The sequence below is a fragment of the Rhinoderma darwinii genome, chromosome 1 (genome assembly GCF_050947455.1).
Source record: "Rhinoderma darwinii isolate aRhiDar2 chromosome 1, aRhiDar2.hap1, whole genome shotgun sequence".
Classification (NCBI taxonomy): domain Eukaryota; kingdom Metazoa; phylum Chordata; class Amphibia; order Anura; family Rhinodermatidae; genus Rhinoderma; species Rhinoderma darwinii.
In genome coordinates this window covers 71931741-71951269 of record NC_134687.1, presented here as the reverse complement: position 1 = coordinate 71951269, position 19529 = coordinate 71931741, and the positions used below count along the sequence as shown (strand labels likewise).

Below are 19529 nucleotides of genomic sequence, written 5' to 3'. Positions count from 1 at the left end.
CGAGTTTTTTGACGCGGAAACCGCGTCGCAAAGCTCGGCAGAAACGGCCCGAGAACGCCTCCCATTGATTTCAATGGGAGGCGTCGGCGTCTTTTTCCCGCGAGCAGTAAAACTGCCTCGCGGGAAAAAGAAGCGACATGCCCTATCTTCGGGCGCTTCCGCCTCCGACCTCCCATTGACTTCAATGGGAGGCAGGAGAAAGCGTGTTTTATGCCCGCGGCGCTCAATGGCCGCGGGCGAAAAACGGCGCGATAATTGCTATTCACACGGAGTATTTTGGGGGAGGAATATCTGCCTCAAAATTCCGTTTGGAACTTTGAGGCAGATATTCCTCCCCCAAAATACTCCGTGTGAACATAGCCTAACTTAGGAAACATGAAATGACCTTGTACTATATGGCCATGTTCTGCCACTGTACCTGCTTATAGGTTCTGACCAAAAAAATGTTAGGGAGAAATGGCTTTGGTAGCAATGTTGGTTAACTACGCACTGGGGTAGATTTTCTAAGCTGTCTATGATTTAGACAGTGTCAATTTAGACAAGGCAGTCAAAAGATGAACTGGTGCATGCTGTATGATAAATTTGGCACATCTTGCTCGACCTGTTAGACACTTTTCTTGTCCTTATACCACCTTTGATTTGGCTTATTTTGTGACAGAATTCTGTGCCCGATTTTTGGCGCCTATTAAGCCATGTCCCTTTCTATTGAGTCGTGTTCCATCCCACTAAACCACGCCCCTTTAGCGAGACACACTTTAAAAGTGTTTAGTGAGGTGTAAATTTCTGGTCTAAAATGAATTTTTTTTCAGTACATTCTACCTGCAGACACAGTTGTAAATCTGCCCCATAATGTTCCGTGTGGCCTGTAATAATTTCTGCTATTTATTTTGCTTTATCCAGTCCCAAGGAAGCCTCCACCTCCTATACCAGATGAGGTAAGAGAAGCAGAAGATATTTTCTGTCATGTTTTTTACGTATTTATAAATGGAAGGATAAAACATACTCTTTATTGCTCTTTGAGCAAAAATAAATTAGTGGATGATAATAATAACAGTCCCAAATTTTAAGTTGCCCACCATTGCTTTAACGGATATGTTGGGAAGCTCCAGTAACGTAACTGTCCATATATGGGCAGTTGCACTGGAGGTTCCCAATGCAGCAGAGGCCTCCCTGCCTGCAAACTCTGGCCGCCCTGTCTCCCCATGATTAGTATCCTTTGGGATCCACACAGAGAACCCTCCACCCGCACGGCGGCCCTATCGCTGCTTTCTAACAGCCAGAGTCCCCGGCTGCTAAGTCGGCTTGAGGAAAGCTACGTCACTGGAGCTTCCCTGTGGTAGCCGTAGTGACGTAACTGGCCTGTTAGGTCACTGGGGCTACCCCAGGGAAGCTCCAATGACATAGCTTCACTGGCTCCCCTGTCTCCCCATGTCAGCTCTGTGAACTGCCCCACGCGCATGGCGGACTTATCGTACCTTCCCAACAGCCCAAGTTGGTCTTGTTGGGAAAGTATGGTGTGGTGGTGCCTCCGTGCGGGTGGGTGGTTCTCTGTGTGAACCCCAGATGATCCCAATCATGGGAAGAAGGAAAAAATAGATCCAGAATTTTGTATGTAAAATATAACCTTTATTTATTTTCATATAAAATCTCTTGAAATAGAAAAAACATGCATAAAGGATTTTAGCATTTGTTCATGGCATATTTCCAATATGATTAGATAGTCAGATTTAGACAGCAGTTCATACATGGTTTAGTAAAAAGAGAGTATTCATCATAGTGTAGTCAGAGATTTTTCCCTATGTTTCTCACATGCAAATACCCTTAGAGTATTTGAAGAACAGGGCTCAGTGCCCCCCCACCCGTTCAGACGTTTAGATGTCATCCATATTTGGCCGGATGCAAGGGGGCCAGGAAACCTCTCTGTGTAGAAATACCTCGCTGACGTATGCCAGTTTGAGAGAGGCCAAAAGAGCACGCTGTCGGGCTAATGAAGCCCCATGGACAGATTTAGCGTGTGCGTCGGGGAGCTTTCCCGACATACACGCTAAACATAGGGCAGAGACATGATTTGAACATAGCTTAAGCCTCTGTTCACACTTCGTCAGAGCTTTATGTCGGAGGTTTACGTGAGAATATTCCCAGACATTTTCATCTAACTGAAGGCTCTGATGTATGCCAATGTTCAAAAAAAAAAGTAGGCGGTTGCCCACTGTATAGGAAAGCATAGACACCTATTCAGACATTGTTTTGGCCTCTATCCTCCTATTTTCTAAATGTGTTCATATAACGAGATGTGAACAGAGCCTAACTGCCCAACCCCCAACTGACCCTGTCTAAGTTACATACAAAGCTGCAGTGATCTGCGGAAAACAGACTATTGTGCGTGCTCTAGTGGTCAGTTGGAAAACTGGAAATTTAAATAATTGTAGTTTTTCCATCAGGGACATTTATATGTCCCCATATCCCCTACCTCTTTCTGTGTACCCACTGACGCTTGTGATTTCCAACCATATAAGAAGAAAGCGTAGCATGTGAGCTACGCTGTTTCCGTAACTGCCATTCACTACTATGGGACTTACGGAAACAGCGGAGCTCAGAGAACTATGCGGTTTCCTTCTTACATGGTCGGAAGTCACAAGGGTCAGTGGGAACACAAAAAGCTAGAACAGAGTTTAAGGGACCCGTTCTAGAGATAGGTGCTGGTCTCAGATTTGGGACCCTCATCTATCTGACATATATGGCATGTTACTCATAATGTGTGCACTGTTAAGTAGCCCATGTCATATATTAAAGGGTTTCTCCAGGATTAGAAAAAAAGGTCTGCTTTTTTCCCAGAAACAGCACCACTCTTGTCTATGGGCTTTGTCTACTATTAGAGCTCTGCCACATTTTCCCTACTCACTTAAAGTATACCTCAAAAGTTACTATGCCTCCCAATCGGACATCGGGTGTGGAGAGCCATAACTGCACACTGAGAAAGGCAACCGTATGACACCCAGCGAGTAACGTGCACAGGTCCTACTAATGAATAAAAATAGGACCCGTGCACGATTCTCGTTGAGCGTCGTACGATTGTCTCAGCAACTGTACTGCCCAGCACGCAGTTACGGCTCTCCGGGCTTCAGATTGTCAGATTGTGCTGAAGAGTAACTTTGGAGGGACACTTTAAATGCATTACCAAACACAGCCAATGGACAAGAGTTAAGGTATCTGTAGGAAAAATACCTTCTTTTTTTTTTTTTTACTAATCCTGGAAAACCCCTTTAAAGGATAACTAAACTTTCGAAAAACTTCTGAGCAATGAGACCCTACCGATCACTAAAACGAAGCTGCAGAATTGATAGGGTGAGTGTTGAGCAGCTTAATTTCTGATCGGCTTTTTTTGTCAAGACGAGCAGTTGGTGTACGGGCTTAATGTTTTTTGTTTTTTTAGCTAAGTCATCCACTTCCACAACTACCAGATGAGGACCCAGTGGATGGTTATGGAGACAAAGAAGAAATAGTGATTGCTCTGTTTGATTTTCATCCAATGGATCCGCGTGACCTTGGTTTGGTTACTATGGAAGAATATGTGGTTTTGGTAAAGAAGGATGCGAACTGGTGGAAAGCAAGAAATAAGTATGGGTAAGGAAACAAGCCACGGTGCTAGGTTCTCACAGTGCACTAATGGTGCAGCTGTTGCATGCATTTTTTTTCCTGAATAGATGACCAGTATAAAGGAAAAAAGGAAAGCTTTATACCAGGGCTGGGGAACCTTTTTTCTGCCAAGGGCCATTTGGATATTTATAATATCATTTGTGGGCCATACAAAATTATTTACTTAAAAATCAGCCTGCTATATTTGGTCAAATGTGATGGCTGGAACTGCTTCTCTTTGGTGAGGCGTGTGATGTTAGCCAGTATTGATGATGATGTGTCGGTCATTCTGGAGCGCAGTCAACTCTTAGGCAAGTTTTGAAAATAGCTCGCATCAGTACGTTGTTCCGACTTACTTAAAGGGGTTTTCCCATCAAGGACATTTATGACATATCTATAGGATATGTCATAAATGTCAGATAGATGCGGGTTCCACCTCTGGGACCCGCACCTATCTCTAGAACGGGGCCCCCTAAACCCATTTCTACCTCTGTGTTCCCGCTGATTTCCGACCATGAAGAAGAAAACAGCGTAGCTCGCTGAACTATGCTGTTTCCGTAACTCCCATAGTAGTGAATGGCAGTTATGAAAGCAGCGCAGCATGCGAGCTACGCTGTTTCCGTAACTACTATTCAGTTCTATGGGACTCAGCGAGCTACGCTGTTTTCTTCTTGGTCGGAAACCACAAGCTTCAGCCACAACACAAAGAGGTAGAACGGGGTTTAGAGGCCCCCTTCAAGACATAGACCTGGGACCCGCATCTATCGGACATTTATGACATATCCTGTGGATATATCATAAATGTCCTTGATTAAAAAAGCCCCTTTAAAGGGAAGGTGTCATGATTATTTATTTTTTATTATAATGCTTTTAATATAATATTAACAAAAATGTTAATTAAATGTGTTCTCATCTTTTACTTTTTAATGTATTCTTACTTTTACTTCTCTATGGGGGCTGCCATTTTTTTTTTCATCTCTGTATGTGTCGATTAACGACACATACAGAGATGCTATACGGCACATACAACCCCATAGGGAATGTGAACGGGAGCCGTTCCATCCTCAGTTGCGTGCGCCGTCTGTGTGGGAACGGTACATTCGCCGCTCCCACACAGACCAAAACGAAGCTCGTTCGTAGAGCGAAAACCGGCGCCATTTTCATGTGGACCAGAAGCCGCTGCCGGACATTAAGTTGACGACTTCCGGCCGCGGCTTCCGGCCATATGTTCAATGAAGCGAAGGCGTAAGGAAGAGGAGCATAGACCAGCGGCGGCGGCAGGTAATTTATATTCGTGTATGTGATGTGTGTATTATGTTCGTGTATGTTCGTGTTATACTGTCTGCTGAGCCCTGTATCTAATCCTCCAAGCACTGTGCAGTCACTCAGAAAATGGCGGCACACAGTGTAGGAGGTTTGAAGACATTCAAACCCTTCCTTCTCCTGGCCTGAGCCAGAAGAAGGGAGGGGGGATTGTATGAGGACACTAGAGGAGAGTGTGTCCACCCCAAATTTGCAGCATAAATCAATGAGGTTGCTTTACCACAGTGACCATGCTGCAATTTTGGGAACTTCTCCCTCTAGTGGCCAGCACATGAAAATGTTATAAATTAGAATCAAATTTATAATATTTCCTGACTTGTGAAAAATTAAAACAATGTGTAATCACTTAAATACTAATTGTTTAACTGAAAAAAAAAAAATAATAATTTCTAGCGACACATTCCCTTTAAGTCCATTGTACCTCACTTCGAGTAAGTAGGGAGGGCGGACTGACCCAAGGAGGCAATGACACAGTGGCAGCGGCGGTCAGAGTGAGGTCGGGGCGTGCTGTAACAGGAGGGGACCATTTCGGTCACCTGACCTCACGTCACTGACTCAGGTCAGGTGACCGGACTGATCCACTCTTGGGCCGGCATGCACCGACCTCACTCAGACCGCCGCTGCTGCCGCCATACTTGGCTCCGTCTGCCCTTCTCCTGCTCCTAAATGTGAGTGAGTAGCAGCGGTCAGACTGAGGTTAGGCCAGACCAAATGACCCACAGGCCAGACGTTCCCCACCCCTGCTTTATATGCATGCAGCGGCCTAGAAATGTGTTGTATGAATAAGCTGTCTATATTATCTGGCGAGAATTCAAATATCCAAAAATTATCCAGTTAAAAAAACGCGTTGTGTGAAGAATGCCACTTCAATTGTCTGTAAAATCTAAACCCAGGTTTGGCTCAACAACATGAACAAGGCCGCACGCACGGTTTGCATCATTAGGGAAAAGCAGTAATTAAATGCTATATATTGCAGTCTTGCAGAATTGCACTGTGGGTAGACTAAAGTGATAGCAGGTTGTCCCAACTGTGTGGTTATTGCTGCTAGAGAACTATAAAAGGATAACCAGTAAGACTAGGTTCACATCTGTGTTGTGAATTCTTTTTTTCTGGTCCGTCATAGGAACATCGGTTGAGATTGTCGTATGATTGTTATCTGACCGTGTTATGTTGTGCAAAAGTGCCAGTCATCTGAATTTTTTTCACACCTGCTTTGGGTTACACACATTTCCAATGTATTCTCATGGCCACGTCATTCATAGTCCTGGTCTTTTTCACACCTCTGTGCATTGGCTTTTCTCCAGACACAGTGACAGTATTTATGTAAATATATAGGTATTTAGTGTTTTCACTTCCTCATTGTCACATGTTACATTTTTTTTGTTCATGACAAAAAATGGAAAATTTATGCTTTCACAGCAAATTTACTTAAGTAATACAAAAGTGATAGACACAAACCACATATGTTGGATATGACTGATCAATATTTTACCTTTCCCCGTTCTTAAAACGGTTGGAAATTATGCAAATGGTGACTTATGTAGAACATTTCTTCCCGTAACTGTTTTCTTTATCTGCTGATTTAGACAGGAAGGTTATATCCCTAGCAACTATGTGACAGAAAAGAAACAAGACAACTTAGACCAGTATCCGTAAGTATAATTTGGGAGCTTACAAATGGAGACATACCTGCTACCAATACTGTACTAACCACCGAATCCGTTTTATGAAAGTGACTTAGCTCATGTTACTTTAAATGGGTTGTCTGCGAGTTCTTTTTATTTATTTTTTTCTGGTCCTAAGTGACCATGTTATGGGGATTTAAAAAATATGTTTTAATAGCTTTGTATTCTATTTCTGGCTGGCTACGGTTGCCTGTAAACATAGTGACTGTGACTCAGCACATACATTCCCTCCCCTACATTGTATGGGGAACAGCGAATACTAATAGATTTAAAACTGTAGGCATAGATTTCTGTGTCTCACATTGTTCACATGCAGTCGCGACAGCCAGGAAGGAAAGGGTGCTTTGTGTTAATAAAAAGTAACAAAGACAAAACATCTTCATACATCTTAGTACAGGTACACATATTAGGCCCTATTCACCCCGCCTTTATAAAAAATACATTTGGCTATCAAAAAAAAAGAAATTATCCAAACTTATCCTGTGACGTATTCTATAGGTTTAGTTAAACTAAATGTTGGTTAAACATTGTCCTTTTGGAATATTTTTTTAAGCCTAACATCTTAATACTGTTTCTTGACATTATTGAAAACTGTAGTCAACCACACTATTCAGTGCTGCAAATTTTTTTTATATTAAGGTATGTCTTCTTTTGCATCTGTTTTGCAAACAAATGCATTTTTTTGCATGCAGTTAAAGAGGACCTCCAGTGGAAAGACAACTTTCCATGTCTGCATTCCCCCCTGACTGTATACCACACTCTTCACTTCTTTTATGTATTATGTACTTGCTTTATGGACTCCTGCCTTGTCTGTGCTTTAAAAAAGCCTCCATCTTGATTCTTAGATTTCCCCAGCTTTCTCTTCCTCTCTGCTTTGCTATCAAACCCATGATTCTTCAGCACAGCATCACATGACCAGCTAAAGACCATACCATTTCTGCATACTGGGGGGACACTGTGATGGGTGACACATAGATCTTCTTAGAATCAAGTAGAGAAAGCGTGTCACCGAGCCTGAGTCACACTGCTGCTGAGCAACCATCCCATTCTGATATATAGAGATAGAAGCAGCAAGAAAAAGAACAGGTGAGATACTGACACATGGAATACCAGAATGGTACACATGGGAAAGTTTAGTTTTGGCCAGAGTGTCCCTTTAAGCATACCCTTTTTTTTTTTTTATAAAGGAAAAGAAAATGTATACCTCAGTTCTATGCCCCCGGTGTGACTAGAACCTGAGAGACAATAAATATTGTGTTATATGCCATCTGTGTACTGAGAGGGAGACTTGGGGGAGACAGACAAACTTGGAAGAATGAGGCTGTACTTTTTAGTTGATTTTACCGATCTGTTACTGCCAATATGTGTAATAGAGTTCATGGACCACAGCTTGTGCTGTTTAGGCTAAGTTCACACTTGCATTGTATAATCTGCTACTCTGATCCATTTATAGATCAGAATAACGTATAAAAACGAATCTGTTAAAAATGTATTTGATTTAAATAAATGAGATTTTGAATTGCATCTGTTAGTTCTTTCGTGTCCGTTATGTTAGACATCCGTTTTTTTTTTACAGAGATAAAAGTGCAGAGTACCGGACTTTTTTCTCCATTCAAAAAAACGGATGTCTAACAGATGGGTTATTTTTATCATTGGTGTCAATGTAAAAGATATAGAAACAGATTGTAATCCATTTGTATCCGTTTTTTCATCAGTCAAAAGGAGCCCGTTACGGATCAGAGTAACGGATTATACAATGCAAGTATGAACTTAGCCTTATTATACAAGGGTTTTTATTATACAGGGGTGGCTGATATTTTTGTCTATTCCAGATGGTACAGCAAAAGTATAAACAGAAGTAAAGCGGAGCAGCTTCTTAAAATGGAAGTAAGTTCTGTGAAACCTCATTGGCAATAGTTAAGAATTCTATCACTAAGAATCACCTTTCTGTTCCATTCTGGGCTTATATAGAACTATTATCCATATAACAATAAAAACTAATTTGTCTATTATTAGGCTATAATTAAGAATATTTAATATTCTCGTATTTCACTTTTAGTTTTTTCAAACTCTTTATTTGTCAATAAAAGACATGACAAGACAATATAGTTTCCAACATTTATAGCTTCGCAGAGCTTATGATATCAGTAGTAATAGCAAATATTTTGATGTAGAATGAAAGTTAAACAAATGTACACAATATTCAAAATGTTATGGCACAATTAAGAACATGCATCATTAACCCCTTAATGACCAGCCTATTTTAGACCTTAATGACAAAGCCATTTTTAAGTTTTTCCATCGTCTCTTTCAAAAAGCCATAACTTTTTTTTTTTTTTCAAATATAATTTTTGATAAAAGGTGAATAATGTGTGCAACACATTCAGTACAATATATATCATAGAACAGTGTGTTCCAACTTCAAAGTAATTTTACTTTTTACTTGTAATCAGCAAAACATAAAGAAATTAACAAGTCAAAACAAATCCCAACATCACTTCCCCCCTAATCCCCTCCATCTCCGTAGTCAATCTCCTAAATGCTCTGTAACATGCCCAGAGTGCCCTGAACTCACTGCGAATTATACCATGATGTATATTAAAATGTACGCATTAAAACGCCAATCTCAGCTGTAGAATAATGCTTTTCAATAAATGTACGCCAAGTTTTGAAGAACTCCTCTGTGGACTTTTCTTTGTGTCGTTCTAATTCCAATTTATCATACCCCAATAATGTTTTGAGAGTAGTCAGTAGCTCCGCAATCTCCGGAACAGAGGCCTGCAACCAGTGAAGCCATAACTTTTTTATTCTTTCGCCGATGCAGTTGTATGAGGGCTTTGTTTTTGCGGGACGACTTGTAGTTTTTATCGGTACCATTTTGGAGCAGATGCGACTTTTTGATCACTTTTTATCACATTTTTTTTAAGGCTGGATTCAAAGAAAACCGCAATTTTTGCATTGTATTTTATTTTATTTTTTGCGACGTTCACCGTGCGGGTTAAATGATGTAATAAGTTCATAGTTGGGGTCGGTACGGACGCGGCGATACCAAATATGTGTAACTTTTTTTTACTTTATTTTGTTTTTTAATAATAAAGCAGTTTGTAAGGGGAAACAGTGGGGTTTTCAGATTTGTTTTCACTTTTTTTTTTTTCACTTTTTATTAAACCTTTTTTTACTTTTTTACTAGTCCCACTAGGGGACTTCACTATGCAATTATCCGAGCGCATTTATAATACACTGCAATACTTCTGTATTGCAGTGTATTATGCCTGTCCGTGTAAAACGGACAGGCATCTGCTAGGTCATGCCAGAGGCATGATCTAGCAGGGATTTACTACAGGCAGACCTGGGGGCCTTTATTAGGCCCCCGGCTGCCATCGGAGACACAGACACTCGGCGATCTTATCGCTGGGTGCCGGTGGGATGAGAGGGAGCTCCCTCCCTCTCTCCAAAACCAATCTGATGCGGTGCTCGCTATTGAGGGGTTAAACGGGTGAGATCGATACTGATATCGATCTCACCCGTTCGAGCAGGGATGTCCCCAGCTCTCAGCTACCACTGGTAGCCCAGAGCAGGGAGATTTAACAGTTCCCTGCTCTGTTTATTTATTCCGATGCAGAGCCATAAAAAGGCTATTGCATTGGAATAAAGCCTGTTAGGGTATGTTCACACGACAGCGTCCGTAACGGCTGAAATTACGGGGATGTTTTCAGGAGAAAACATCCCCGTAATTTTAGCCGTAACGGCATGTGCAGGCGCTTGAACGCCGCGTCCATTACGGACGTAATTGGCGCTGCTTTTCATTGGAGTCAATGAATAACGGCTCCAATTACGCCTAAAGAAGTAACAGGTCACTTCTTTGACGCGGGCGTCTATTTACGCGCCGTCATTTGACAGCGGCGCGTAAATATATGCCTTGTGTGAACAGACAAACGTCAGCCCATTGCTTTCAATGGGCAGATGTTTGTCAACGCTATCGAGGCGCATTTTTCGGACGTAATTCGGGGCAAAAACGCCCGAATTACGTCCGTAATTAATGTGTGTGAACATACCCTAAGTGGAAAAAACACTATGGGGCGGTCACTAACGGGTTAAGATCACAAACGTTATCTATTTCAAGACCAGTGTGTTTCAAAACGTAATCTAATACTACTTAGAATTAATTCATAATTATCATGTTTAAGTTGAACAGAGTTATTAAATTAGATTTAAACTTAAAAGTAAAACTCTCTAAATCTAGTGCAGCTAACTTTATAGAAGAATGTTGATTCCTTTATGAGTTTGTGTTTTATATAAACAAACTAGGTTTCCTAAGGAAATCGTTATTATTGCCAACCAGACCATTGGGCATCCTATTTTGGGAGCTTATTTTCAAGGATACTGACTATTTTCTTAAATTGGTGTATCTCTTTAATTTTATTGATTGTCAATATTCTCGTATTTCACTTTATGTAGAGGACATTTATTTTGATTTTACCAGCTTTTTACTGTTTTCTTAGTCCATCATCAGTATCTGGCTAAAAGAATAGTTAAATGTTGGACTTTGTAAAAACCTAATTTGTATGCTTTGTGATTGATATTTGCAAAATCATTTAAATCATCACTGGTTGTTACGATAGAAGAGAACAGTAACAGTATAATAAATGTGACATTTCAGGCTCCCACCTAACTGAATCTCATGTACACCAGTCAAGGTTTAGCAAATACCTGCATATCTTTTTCTCACTGGAGGTTTATTTGCTTGTAGTTTACAATCATTCTGTCTTTGCTGTATGGAAAAACATCTCAACATACACTGACTTGATGATGAGGTTGCGTTAACTAACATATTACATATTGTTGTCCTGGCAGGGTTTGGTTTTTCTTACTGATATCATCAGTATATGATCGGTTAGGATAGGTCATCAGTACGAAAAACCGCCCCCTGCCAGGACAACAATATGTAATATGTTACAGTTAAGGCTCTTTTCAAAGTGTTTAATGGTCTCCGTTTGACGTATACACAGGGAAAAGTTCCCGATATATACGTTATATGTATAGTATGTGACGGATGCCTTACAGAGGCATCCGTCACTCATGGACTATAAGGCTAAATGCACACGGGTCGGATACGTTGCGTAAAGTTACACTGCATATCCCACCTGGTGGCCGCAGGGAATTCCGTGCGAAAATCCGCACCAAACTGTGGTGCAGTTTTTCGTCTGGAGTGTCAGCTGCAGAAAACGGCAGCATTTAGCCAGCCTGCTAGCAGAGCGGCCTCCTGGGACGATGTTTCATCCCAGGAGAACGCTGCAGCCTGTGATTGGCTGCAGCAGCGGTCACATGGGATGAAACGACAGGAGGATGGCCTGGAGGAAGAAACACAGACTTTTGGGTAAATCCGCAGTATTTACGCAACATGTGACCTGAGCATTCACTCGTTGCGTAAATACTGCAAGTTTTCCTCAACGGAATTCGTTGTGGAAAATCCGCAGGATAATACAGTAGCAGCAAAGTAGATGAGATAGAACAATCTCATCCACTCGCTGCGTAAATACTGAGAGAAAAAAACCGCTCAAATTGACATGCGGTGTGGAATTTTGGTCCACAGCATGTCAATTGTATTTGTGCAAATGCTGCTACACTGCTTATTTGTTGTGGGTTTTCCCCCGCAACAAAGGTAAACGAGGTGGAACCCACAACAAATTGCAAATTCCGCCGTAAAAAACGCAATTCAGAAAAATATAATCTTATACTTACTCAGAAGCCTGTATTTCCACCTCCGGGCTGGCCTCCTGGGATGACGTTTCATCCCATGTGACCGCTGCAGCCAATCACAGGCTGTAGCGGTGGTCACATGGGATGAATCGTCATCCCAGGAGGCCGGCCTGCTAGCATGCAGGCTAAATGCTGCAGTTTTCCGCAGCTGACATTCCGGGTGAAAAACTGCACCACAGTTTGGTGCGGTTTTTCACCCGGAATTCTCTGCCACCACCGGGCAGATATTTAGTGTAACTTTACGCAGCCTATCCTCCTTGTGTGAACTCAGCCTAATGGTATCCGTTTAAACAGATACGTCATTAACTCTCATGACCCTTTTCATGATGTACCCATCAAACAGATACCATTATAGCCCATGGGTGAAGGATGCCACTGTTACGCATCCGTTTAACACATCCGTCACCCATAGATTATAAGAGTATCTGTGTATGGGTTATGTCATGAAAAGCTATTGAAAAGCCCATGATGTATACATTAAACTGATGCCTGTGACAAATGCCATATAGTGGCATTTGTCACTTATATGCTACCGTGCATGTTCAAAAAAAGTATACGTTAATAGTATACTTTTTTTTTAATGGATTCCTCTGGATAGAATAGCATAGTCAAACGTTCAGGCAAAACGCAGTCTGAAAATAGCCTGAGTCTGCAAGTTAGCTGAAAAGTCAGTTTCTCCAAAATATATTTACCTTCTCGATCTCTTTTTCTGATCAACATGTAATTCAGGTCCAGGATTTTCATCTCCACATTATATTTTAAATCCTTCCCCCCTGACTTCAGAGTTTTAACTCTTACTGTTGATTTCTATTTATTACTATTGTAACCGTAAATGAACATACTTCCACTTGTTAAAAGGCAGTGGAAAAGGATGTGGTAGTACCACCTTCCCAAAAACGTAGGTTCGCACGTCTATGCATTAGGCCCCATGCAATTACGGACACACCCAGCTCTTTTGGCCGCGGACACCTTTCCGTATCGATACGGAAGGGTGTCCGTGCCGTAGAACCGTGCCGTGAATTATGGAGCATGTCATACTTTTGTTTTTTTGCGGGCCGTGCTCCCATCCTTTGTATGGGAGCACGGCCCGAAAATGCGACCCGCGGCCATCGGCGGCTGCCCGTGCTTGCAATCGTGGCCCGTGATTACGGGCACGGCCGTGTGCATGAGGCCTTATACTGTACATATAGTATCTCTACTGGATCCCCACTCTGGCCCATAGGTGGGGGGGTACTGAGCAGGGCACTAACTTTATGATGTCCATATACCGTAATATTGCATTTTTAAAAGGGTTTTGTGAGATACGTATATACAACTGATATTACTCAATTTAGTTTGTGGATTAATGCCAAACCTTTCTTTTCCTTCTAATGATGATCCTATCTTATAAGCAAGCTTCATGTTTTTTGGGGGTTTAATATGATTTTGAGTATACAATATAGGCTTATAAATAACTTTTATGATTTGGATTGTATGACTCCTTTTATTCTGTAGGGGGTAGTACATTGTTAACTACTTACATGCCAGGACCGTTAAAGAGTGAAACTAGTGATGATAAGTGTCCATAGGCATGTGAAGCACACCATGAAGTTTACTGGTCGGTAAAAAAAATAAAAATTAACAAACCTTATAATAAAAGTCCTGTTGTGATTTTCTAGGATAAAGAAGGCGGGTTCATCGTTAGGAATTCCAGTCAAGCTGGCTTGTATACCGTGTCATTGTATACAAAATATGGAGGGTAAGTAATTACAATGGAGAATGCAACCAAAAACTGAGTATTTGCCCAAGGTTAATAAGCATCCAACATTGTGTTTCATGTTAGACCAGTGGTGGTCAGCCTGCCAAATCCAGCCAAGGCCACACAACACATTCAGCCAAGGCCAGGCTGGAAAAGAAATATATGTTGAAGTATAATACTTTATGATGGATGTCAATAGCAGGTGAATCCGAACGTATGGTATACATTTACAAACAATGCACATTATATTGTATGTTTGGATCTATCTGAAAAAAGTTAAAAAAAAATCACTTTCACTATAAAAAAAAAAATGGTTCCATCAAGCAGATGCCAGCTCTACACACATACAGAAACAACTATGTATATTTAGCCAAAAATTAGCAGACCTTGACAGAGAGAGGTTAGAAAAACTTCATTATGTAAAAGGTTTTTCCTTAATCCACTGCAGAGATCAAACCCTTTTTTTTTGTGGTGCTGAAACGTATAGGCCAAAACGGAGGGTGGCCATACGCTAGAGATTTCAGATGTTTTAAGAAAAGGCTGATTTAGACGGTTTTATTGTGACTACTGGTGGCTTTCTCGTGACACGAAAAGGTGTGACAGACATCAGAAAAAAATCAAATATCTGTGGAAAAATCAATCTGATTTTTTCGGTCTATGTCAGGTGCAGTTGTTGACATACTTGGAAAGTAGTTAGTATCAAACAACAGATGAACACCCCATCAATAGAAGCTCTGCCCAGGTCACAGTTCAAGGCAGAGAAGGATCTGACAATTTGGGGATTTATTGTTTTAATTTACGGCATTGTTGTCCAGAATGACAACCTTCACAAAGCAATCATGAAGGACAAGTCGTTCTGAAATCTCGGGTATGGCCAGCTTCAGTTATAGCAGCTGAAGAAGTTTATGACAAGGCCATTTATTGTTGATCTTGATTACGGTAAGTTGTGCTACAGTCAAAATTACTGTCATCATCAGCACGATTTCCAAATAAAAGATCGCTCATAGGAACATTTCTAGAAAGCGTTGCTACCTAGTTCACGGTTCTTACAAGAGCCCGCCACTAGGTAACCATGATGCTCCTCCACACTGACAGCGAGGATCATCCTCATGAAATGACACACATTCTCGCTGCCCAACTTTCCAAACCACTAATCGTTTGTCTTGATTTGAAAAAGTCGTCCTGTGTTCAAAGGGGCCTTAAAAGACCTGTTCTGATCATTTTCAAGTGGCAATAATATCTATCTTTATATTTGAAATTCATCTGACAAACTTCTGTATCATCGGTTGGGTAAATTGGGATTGCAGCGTGTAAGCAGAACATTTTAGCTTAGCAATGGACTGACTTACAATATCCGAGTTCAGTCAATGTCATAAAAATCATTGCATCCTATTGAAAATTCATTGCATATAAAGTGGTTTGCTTTTCCAATATTCGCAGATTGCATCATTAAAGAATTGTCGCATATAAACCAAAATCGTATCAGAAATATAAACCTGTGTATTTTAAAACCTCTTCTCCAGGGACAGTTCCTCAATCCGCCATTATCATATTAAAGAGACAGGCGGGTTCCCCAAGCAGTATTACCTGGCAGAGAAGCACATCTTTAACTCTATTCCAGAAATGATTGAGTATCACAAGCACAACGCAGCAGGTAAATGACCAAAAGTGTTCAGTATTACAAGTATAGGGAACAGTAGATAAGAAAAGTATGATATTTATTGGTCTTGACTCCACTTTATTATGCTGTAACAATAAATGCAATAATTGATTCCCTGTATGCTGCACCAGTACACTAATAGATGTCTACATTATTTTAGCAGATATAAAGTTGGACTTTCATAGTATTTTCTGTTGTCATTAGGTCTAGTTACCAGATTACGATACCATGTATGTCAAAAAGATAAGATGGCACCCACAACAGCTGGATTCAGCTACGGTAGGTTCAATTGTACTAAGGTCAGACACACAGGCATCTATATTCTTTACGTTTTTTTCTTGAGGGCTACATCCGTATGGACATGCGCATGTTTATAAAAATTGAAATTTTCCAGACTTTTTTTCAGCAAAAATGACTAAATTTGTTCACTGTACCAAATTAATGTAAATGTTCGACAGCTGTAAATTTGGTGCCTGTACTTTACAAAACCCTCTGTGACATGAATGTGGCGGCACAGGGCGCAGTCTGCAGCCTCTCCTGTGTATTGTCTGTTTCGAAGATCTTTATCTGTGGATCTCCAGCAACCTGCTCACAATGTGGAATGATCTGTATAACGATAGTTTCTGATATATGGAATCTGCCCACACCTCCCTTTTTGTTGCCTGGACAAGGCATCTTGGAACAAGTAGTTAGCAGAGCTTCTGCTCAAAGATTTTGATTTCTACAATCCAGCTGGGGGACAGAATCTGGGTATTCTCTTCTATTTTTCCCCATGCCTTCTCCTTAAAAGAACATTGTTGGGCCTTGTTCACAGTTAATTTGCGTTTCTGTCACAGTTTTAGCAAAATTGCGGAAAAAAAACACAAATTGACTGCAATGTCTCAGCACAGCCTTATCATGTGGATTAGGTTAGGGCGTGTTGGAATTATTTCATGCGTCTGCTGGAGTTTATATTTTAGTCAGAGTTTCAGCCCCCCTCACTGTACAATGACCATCTGCCCCCCACTGTAAAATGACGATCAGCCCCCCCACAATAAAATGACCATCAGCCCCCTCATAGTAAATTGACCATCAGCCGCCCACTGTAAAATGACCATCAGTATGTACACGGTAAAATGACCATCAGCCCCCACAGTAAAGTGACCATTAGCCCCCATAGAAAAAATCAGCCCCCCCAGTCATAGCGTAAAAATAATTCTTTACCAGCGGCTCATCCTCTGGGCTTCACCCGGTCCATGGACAGAAGTTAATTCCTTCCCCCGCAGTAAGCACACTATAATGTCGCAGCAATCGCATCATAGAGATGTGATTGTAACGGCACAAAAGTGTTCTTACTGCGGAGGAAGCAATCACATACTTACACTGCCCAGGACCGCAGCGTTAATAACGGCCGCACTCCTCTCCCTCAGGCTGTTCCGTCAGGGGGTTGTACTAGTAGCGGACGCGCATTCCAAGTCACGCCTGCTGCAAGCATAGGAAGCAGCCGCAAGAGGGGGGTAGTTGTTTTTTTGTTCCTTGTGGGTGCAGTGGATTAGAGGAGTGTCGCGGCACCCCTGGAGGGTTGTTATGGCACCACAGGGTGCCGCGGAAGCCCGGTTGGGAAACACTGCTTTAAAGAGGCTCTGTCACCAAAATTTTTATTTTTATGCTAATTTGTTTCTTAATAGACAACTGAGCGTGATTTTACTTTTGACCAACTGGGCGTTGTGAAGAGATGTGAATGACGCTGACCAATCAGTGACTAATCAGTAACCAATCAGCGACAGACACTTCTCATTGTTCCATTGACTTCTTTCACTGCACAATCACACCGTGCTGTGGATCATGCTGGGCTGGAACAATGAGAAGTGTCTGACGCTGATTGGTCACTGATTTGTGACTGATTGGTCAGCGTCATACACTTCTCTTCACAACGCCCAGTTGGTCAAAAGTAAAATCACGCCCAGTTGTCTATTAAGAAACTAATTAGCATAAATCTAAAATTATTAAAAAATGATCGTTTTTCAAAATAAAAACCACTGTTGTTATCTACATTGCAGCGCCGATCAGATTATGTAGGAGATAGAGCACTTATAATCTGGTGACAGAGCCTCTTTAAGTAAACTACACATTTTCTAATGCCAAATTTGATTGCCGTTTATCTATTATTATGTTAATATTTATAACCGGATTTATATATATTTAGATAAGTGGGAAATAAACCCATCTGACCTTACATTCATGAAGGAGCTTGGAAGTGGTCTGTTTGGTGTGGTACGACTTGGAAAATGGCGAGCACAGTACAAAGTAGCAATTAAAGCCATTCGTGAGGGCGCCATGTCTGAAGAGGATTTCATAGAGGAAGCTAAAGTTATGATGTATGTAATCTATAATCACCTTAAAAATACTAGCATTTTGGGAAATGAAATAAAAACATATATATATATATCTCATATTTTTTCGGACTATAAGATGCACAAGACTATAGAATGTGCCCAGGTTTAGACAACATAAACAATAATAATAAATAAAAAAATATGTCCTTAGTGGTTTAATGTAGTGAAGGGGTTAATGTCACTAGTTACAACAAAGAAGAACAGAACACATGCCTTTAAAATCCTCTAACTTAGTTGAATTTTCCCGCATTTAAGATTGATGGACTATCCTTAGAATAGGCCGTTAGTATTTGATTGGTGGGAGTCAACCCCCTGTACCCCCATGATAAAGCACCACGTCCCCCTCCACTTTAGACACAGATCTACTCTCGTCCCTGCGGCTGTTTCATTCAAATTAATGCATTTCTATGGTCATGAAAGTTGTTTCATGTTATTTTGTGCTCTGTGTCATCCTGCACCCCGGAACTTACTCACATACCCATTTATGCATTTTTTTAACTCACAAATTAGCTTAAAGAGGCTCGGTCAGCACATTATAAGTGCCCTATCGCCTACATAATGTAATCGGCGCCGTAATGTAGATAACAACAGTGTTTTTTTATTTTGAAAAGCGATCATTGTAACGGCACAAAAGTGTTCTTACTGCGTGGGGAAGCAATCACATACTTACACTGCCCAGGACCGCAGCGTTAATAACGCCCGCACTCCGCTCCCTCAGGCTGTTCCGGCAGGAACCGTCTGGGGTTGTACTAGTAGCGGACACGTCACGCCTGCTGCAAGCATAGGAAGCAGCCGCAAGAGGGGGGTAGTTATTTTTTTGTTCCTTGTGGGTGCAGTGGATTAGAGGAGTGTCGCGGCACCCCTGGAGGGTTGTTATGGCACCACAGGGTGCCGCGGAAGCCCGGCTGGGAAACACTGCTTTAAAGAGACTCTGTCACCAAAAATTTTATTTTGAAAAACTATCATTTTTGAGCAAGTCATGAGCAATTTTAGATTTATGCTAATTACTTTCTTAATGCCCAACTGGGCGCTTATTAACTTTTGACCAAGTGGGCGTTGTGCAGAGAAGTGTATGACGCTGACCAATCAGCGTCATACACTTCTCTCTATTCATGTCCATTTGTACTCAGCACAGCGTGATCTTGCGGGATCATGCTGTGCTGTCGCTTACTCACACATTAACGTTACTGAAGTGTCTTGAGAGTGAATAGACATCACCTCCAGTCAGGACGCGATGTCTATTCACATTTGCTGTCAGTATGCTGTCATTCACTCGCGAGATCACACTGTGCTGAGTACAAATGGACATGAATAGAGAAAAGTGTATGACGCTGATTGGTCAGCGTCATACA

The 19529-nt window shown here is 41.3% G+C and overlaps 1 protein-coding gene across 1 annotated transcript in view; it reads left to right on the top strand.

The window, feature by feature from the left end:
* TEC (tec protein tyrosine kinase) overlaps window positions 1-19529 on the top strand; it is a 129539-nt gene that overhangs the window by 92830 nt on the left and 17180 nt on the right. Inside the window, exons 6-13 of the mRNA XM_075859594.1 lie at window positions 901-935; window positions 3434-3624; window positions 6546-6611; window positions 8477-8531; window positions 14063-14142; window positions 15666-15796; window positions 16007-16081; window positions 17988-18159. Coding sequence (XP_075715709.1) covers window positions 901-935; window positions 3434-3624; window positions 6546-6611; window positions 8477-8531; window positions 14063-14142; window positions 15666-15796; window positions 16007-16081; window positions 17988-18159 — 805 coding nt within the window. The remainder of the gene's footprint in view (window positions 1-900; window positions 936-3433; window positions 3625-6545; window positions 6612-8476; window positions 8532-14062; window positions 14143-15665; window positions 15797-16006; window positions 16082-17987; window positions 18160-19529) is intronic.